The sequence below is a fragment of the Loa loa genome, assembly GCF_000183805.2.
Source record: "Loa loa unplaced genomic scaffold supercont3.104, whole genome shotgun sequence".
Taxonomy (NCBI): domain Eukaryota; kingdom Metazoa; phylum Nematoda; class Chromadorea; order Rhabditida; family Onchocercidae; genus Loa; species Loa loa.
Genome location: NW_018108284.1, coordinates 1 through 5,564, shown reverse-complemented (window position 1 = coordinate 5,564; position 5,564 = coordinate 1). Strand labels below are relative to the sequence as shown.

The window sequence follows — 5,564 nt, the reverse complement described above, 5'->3', positions numbered from 1 at the left end:
ACAACAACAACAACAACAAAACAACAACAACAAACAACAACAACAACAACGACAACAACGACAACAACAACAACAACAACAATAATAATAATAACCATGCAATATGCACAGTGTTCTTCTGTTTGGTGGAAAAATATGGGTGGTCGTGTTGTGTTTTCGGTGTATTTACATTGAAAATCATCTGTATGAAGGAGATTGCCATGAGGAGGGGCAGGTAATATGACGGGGTTAGGGTGTACCGGGCAGTAATAACACACACACACATGCATACACACACATACACATGCATACACACACACACACACACACACACATACACACACATACACACACTGTTAGCCGTTCTTGTCAACCGTCTATCCTCAACAATTTGGACCCATTTATTGCTCATTTTCATTCCTTTTTTCCCCCTCAATCATTTATTTATATCTTGTTGTTTTCTTTTTTTTTGAAAAATCCAATAAATTAATTTGAAATATGTCATTAGTTATATGAAATATTTATATTTGTCAAATATAATAAGCTATTCTGAAATGGATCATTAATTCAATCGCACCTACCACCAACATCTTTGTCGAAAAGTGTACACAATTTCATAATTATCATTGGTAATATTGGTCTGGATAAGGATCATTCTTAACTTTGAAGAGTTGAAAAAAGATAAAAGAAATGAGAAAAAAAACAGTTACAAAAATTGAAAAGGATTTTTTTGTTTTAAATGTCAATTTTTGAGTTTACGTTTTTGTCGTTATTGATATTTCATAAGATTTATATTTCCATATTCGTTTCTGATGTGATTTTATTTATTTTTTTGTTCTTGCCACATCATCCGCTCATTTTCATGATCATACTTGAACATTTGGGTAATTAAAAATAACATCAGTATCCTTTCAACATATCTGATACAAAGGATGTGACATTAATGTTTTGCATAAACGAATTATATTGAATCATTTACAGTATATTACTGATAATAATTGGTTATCGCTAGATCAAATCCCCACAATCCTTGTGATCGACGCACGGATGACGTTTTGCAATGAGTAAGGATTGTGGGATACAGTCAACAGCTTCGTTAGTGACATTATCATTAACATCTGCGACAATTCCAACTGAAACGACGGCACTATGCGTATATATATTCGGAAATTGGCAATCATTGTTTGTGCTACATTTTTTACCACTATCATTTTGCTATCGGTGATACGGAAAGACGAAAATTCCGGTAAGAGAACCACTACATTAGGATAGAAAGTGTTACAGAAGCTTACTGATATTTAGAAATTTCTTCTTAATGGTACTTCTTAGTTCATCATGTCAAGTAAACTTAATGAATATCTCTTCATTTTTCAGATATAAAGTATTACTAATGGGAATTGGTATTCAAATATCATTATGAAGATTGCTCAAGCCTTTTGCAATTTTTTTTGTTTAGCCGTGATATCCAGTTGATTTACATGCAGCACTTACCTAAATTTCGAATAATTGTTTTCAGAATGGTTGAAAAAATATCAAAAATTGAATTTTCCACGACCAATTCCTCATATTTCTTATGTAGAAAAACAAAATATTTATAAGTTTATGACCAAAGATGTCGATGTTTCTCATTTCTTTGGTAAATAAATTTTTTCTTTTTTTAAAAAAAAAACTTTGCTCAGTCAATAATCGTAAAAATCAGTTTTTGTAAAAGATAGGGGTTAGAAAGCTTCGAAAAAAAAGTTAGCAATAAAAAAACTTCCGAATTTTCAGTTTAAAATTTGGAACAGGGGTATGAAAATTGAATTCCTTCCCAGAATAAATTGATTCATATCTTCTACCATAAATTATCGCTTCAAAAAAAGAAAAAATTCCAGTACCACATATCAACTGGACATTAGCGAAACAGTTGGATCAATATTTATTTGATTTAAATATTTCGGAAATGGTTGCAAAGGAATGTCCAAAGAATGAAACTTTGCGACAGTTTTGGAAGGAGAAAAATGGGTAAATGATAAAAATGGTATTTATAATTAGTTAGAACTAGATAGCTTTTTTGGTACTAAAAATGATTAATCGGTTGATTTTCGGAAAGTATCTATTATAGATGATGTTTCAACTTATAGAAAAATTGTACCTGAAAGAGATTCATGGGAGAAATTTTATGCAGATATCGGCAGCTGTGATGTTTACAGAGATGAAGAGGTATGCATTAAATTTATTTTATTACTATGAAAACTAACATTAACTCGCAATTTTTATCATTAATTTGCCCCAAAAGATTCCTATCTATGATGATAATTCTCATCCCACAATGATTGATGACGCTACTTTTGTTCATCCCTTTGATAACATGTGGACGTTACGCATTACCCTATGATAGCTGGAAGAAAGATGATAACCATATGGTAGATATATTTGAGCTCATCGAAAATTAGGAGTGCAAAATTTCCCATACGGCAATATTTGTCCCAAGAAAAGAAACTGTTGAATAGCAATAATTTGTTCTTATTTTGATAACATACAACAAATCCAACAATTCTTTCTTTTTTTATTTAAATCTAAAAATGATTTGCTTCTTGTTTTTTATTTTCATTCGTATCTTCAGGTTGTAGAAAAGTTGTTAAATGACCTCACCAAATTACCACTGAAATCTGTGTCCATTATGGATGGTGGCACGCAAGTTAAGCTTATTTTCACATTTGAAAATGACCAGCAAGCAGTTTTTAAACCTATGCGGTATATTTTTCTTTTTCTTTTTTATTTGGACAATGGAATTTATGTGTCTAAGCGGAAAATTGAAAGATTTAGATTTTATTACTCTTTTAATCATGAAGTATAACATGTCGCACATTTATTTATATATGACCTCTTAAATCATACATTTAATTTTCAACCCACCAACATGAGCAGTCAAGCATTACTGAAATCGCAGGAGTAGAACACATTTCTGCTAAGACCCAGTTAGGCCTAAGATGAAAAACAAATTTCGATGAATCCAAGCCTAAAATTAGAACTGAGAAAGTTTCGTTTACCGTTATCAAGTTTATTGGATAATCAACACTTCAATCAATCAATAAATCAAGTAGACATTATTTGATCGCATCTATTATAAATTCCATCGAGAAACTCGCTCCGGACATGTCACCGCCGCTTAAATACTCTTTCCATTAAATGACTGACCGATTAGTCATAAGTGGTTTTGTTGAATTGATCACGTCAATTGAAGTCTACTATTTAATCAGCTTTTCCTTGTACATTCCATACATTTATAGTCCTACCTTAAGCTTAAAGGATTGTTATGAATCATCCACTTCCTTTCTTACAAAACAAATTCGATGCACGAAAAACCAATGTAAATGCTGCTTAAGCTTTTCGAAAAAAAAAAATAAATTCAACATTTTTTTTCTTGTTCACTACTGATGTGATAGATTTTGAAATAAATTTAGAAAACACAGAAATGCAAATTGCAGAGAATTTAGAATGGAAAAAACTGAGGATGAAAGAAATGTTGACGAAATATTTATAATTCTAGATTCGGCCGTGATTATGAATCCGATCCGAATCACTTTTACTTCAGCGACTTCGAGCGTCATAATGCTGAAATTGCAACATTTCATATGGACAAGTAATTTATCGAGCTATCAAATTTAAAAAGATAAAAAACATATTTAAAGTGTGGTTGATGTATAAAATTGAAATTTTTTTCCAAATTCTCTTCGTTATCAAGAAGAAATTTACTTTATTCTCTTACTCGATTACTCTCTCTCTTTCTCTCTCTCCATTTCTTTTTGTTCTCTTTGATTCGATTTCCACCTTTAATTGAATTGGTAGGTCTATCCCAGCGATTTAAATGAATTCATACTTAGAATACTTGGCTTTCGACGTGCTGTGCCAACCGTTGGCCGTATTGTCAATTTGACGTCCGATTTACGCGACAAAGCCGAAAAACGTTTGGCTAAGACATTTTTCATTTCGCCAGGTATGTTTTCTATCAACTAATGTTATTTTCTTGTTGAAACTGCAAATTGCAGGCAGCGAATTTGACTGATCCTGCAGTTTTTGCAGATTATTATTGCAGGTTTGTCAATGATATCGTCATACGAAGTTTAAGTTTTCTGGAGAGGTTCGTATTTTGGCACTGATCCTATAGAAAAATGACTGGCTAGGCATTTGCATACGTTTTGGCGTAAATGTCCCATTGTAGGTAATAACGAAATGATAAGAATGATATGATGAAAAGTTATATTTTAAAATAATTTTTGGGATTATTTTCCAGTCATTTCAAATTCTTTCATCATTTTCAGCCAAAAATTTGTGCTTCGTGAGCAAATGCGATTATTATTGTGACACATCACATGCTATTTGTGGTACCCCGGATACCAGGGAAGGGTCAGTACAAGTATTCCTTCCAGATGAAACTAGTGTTCCCAGGAAGCATAATAGATCACCTTACAGAAGGTCAGAGATGTTATTGTTTGTTTTCATAAAATTCGTCAGAACGGCTGAAAATAAGAAGCAATTCAACTATCAAACATTCGAATTCGATTTTTGATTTAATTAATTCTTATTTAAAAAATATTGCTTTTTTGGTCTACAAAATCAAATTTTTTTTTAATTTCATTTAGAACATATTCGAAGAAGAATCAAATAGCTGAATGGCAACGAAATATGAATTATTGCCGGGAAAACGTCAAAAAAATGAAGCGTTATGCTCATGGGCGCACGTTACTTGATCTTGTTGACTTTCACGTGATGGATTATCTGATTGGTTGGTTTGATAAAGTTTACAGACTTGAAACCTGTAAGGTTTTCAAGTGAAAGGATGAAAGATGAATTAGGAGACAAATTAATTACAGGCAATCAAGATCGGCATCATTATGAAGCATTTTCTATTTTCACGAATGCTCCATCTTATGCAATTCATTTGGATAACGGAAGGGCGTAAGTATTTACTTACTGCAATTACCAATATTATCCACGTTTCCGGAAAACTCCTTTCCAGTGTAAAAGAGTGCGCAAGTTTTGTACATTACAGGTTTGGCAGAACAGATTTTGATGACGACGATATACTGTTACCGTTAAGGCAATGTTGTGTCTTGAGACCCTCAACTTTCTTTACACTATTGAAATACTATCGTGAGCCTATCTCACTAACAAAAGCACTTCATCAGTAAGCAATTTTTTTTTTCACTTAACTATTTTCCTCAGATTTCACACATTGTAAAACTTAACCTTTGACTTCACACTTATTTAAAGGTCGATGTCAAAAGATCCATTAGCGCCAATATTAGCATATAAGCATTATCCTGCAATGGAAAGAAGATTGCACAACATAATGGTTCACATTGATAAGTGTATTCGTGAAAATCCCAAAGGTCCTGAAGGCGTCATAATGGCCGAATATCATAATAATGTTTGTTTATTTTTTTTATTTCGACATATGAAATTTTATTTTAAGCCAAATTATCGAAAAGAAGTTTATTCAGGTAGTAAAACTAAATTTTAAATTACAAATTATTTAAGAGCCGAATCAACATTTTTTACAAATATGAGAAGAAAATATGATGTAATTTCGAATAGTTTTG

At 31.9% G+C, this 5,564-nt stretch overlaps 2 protein-coding genes across 3 annotated transcripts; both read left to right on the top strand.

The window, feature by feature from the left end:
• Window positions 1-2: 2 nt before the first annotated feature.
• On the top strand, window positions 3-452 carry LOAG_12176 (hypothetical protein; the record flags this gene model as incomplete). Its single annotated transcript, XM_003147690.1, has 2 exons — window positions 3-181; window positions 254-452. Coding segments are annotated over 2 exons (378 nt in total), but the record flags the coding sequence as incomplete, so codon positions are not given.
• Window positions 453-1,099: 647 nt separating this feature from the next.
• LOAG_12175 lies at window positions 1,100-5,392 on the top strand (the record flags this gene model as incomplete). 2 transcript variants are annotated; one of them, XM_020448494.1, is made up of 12 exons in its annotated part: window positions 1,100-1,225; window positions 1,496-1,615; window positions 1,854-1,983; window positions 2,103-2,181; window positions 2,585-2,715; window positions 3,512-3,604; window positions 3,846-3,958; window positions 4,284-4,437; window positions 4,605-4,747; window positions 4,836-4,920; window positions 5,015-5,149; window positions 5,236-5,392. In XM_020448494.1, coding segments are annotated over 12 exons (1,437 nt in total), but the record flags the coding sequence as incomplete, so codon positions are not given. The 2 variants fall into 2 exon arrangements, with proteins under 2 accessions (XP_020301366.1, XP_020306054.1); XM_020448495.1 differs by lacking the exons at window positions 4,836-4,920; window positions 5,015-5,149; window positions 5,236-5,392 and having other exon boundaries at window positions 1,129-1,225; window positions 4,605-4,775.
• Between the last annotated feature and the right edge of the window lie 172 nt (window positions 5,393-5,564).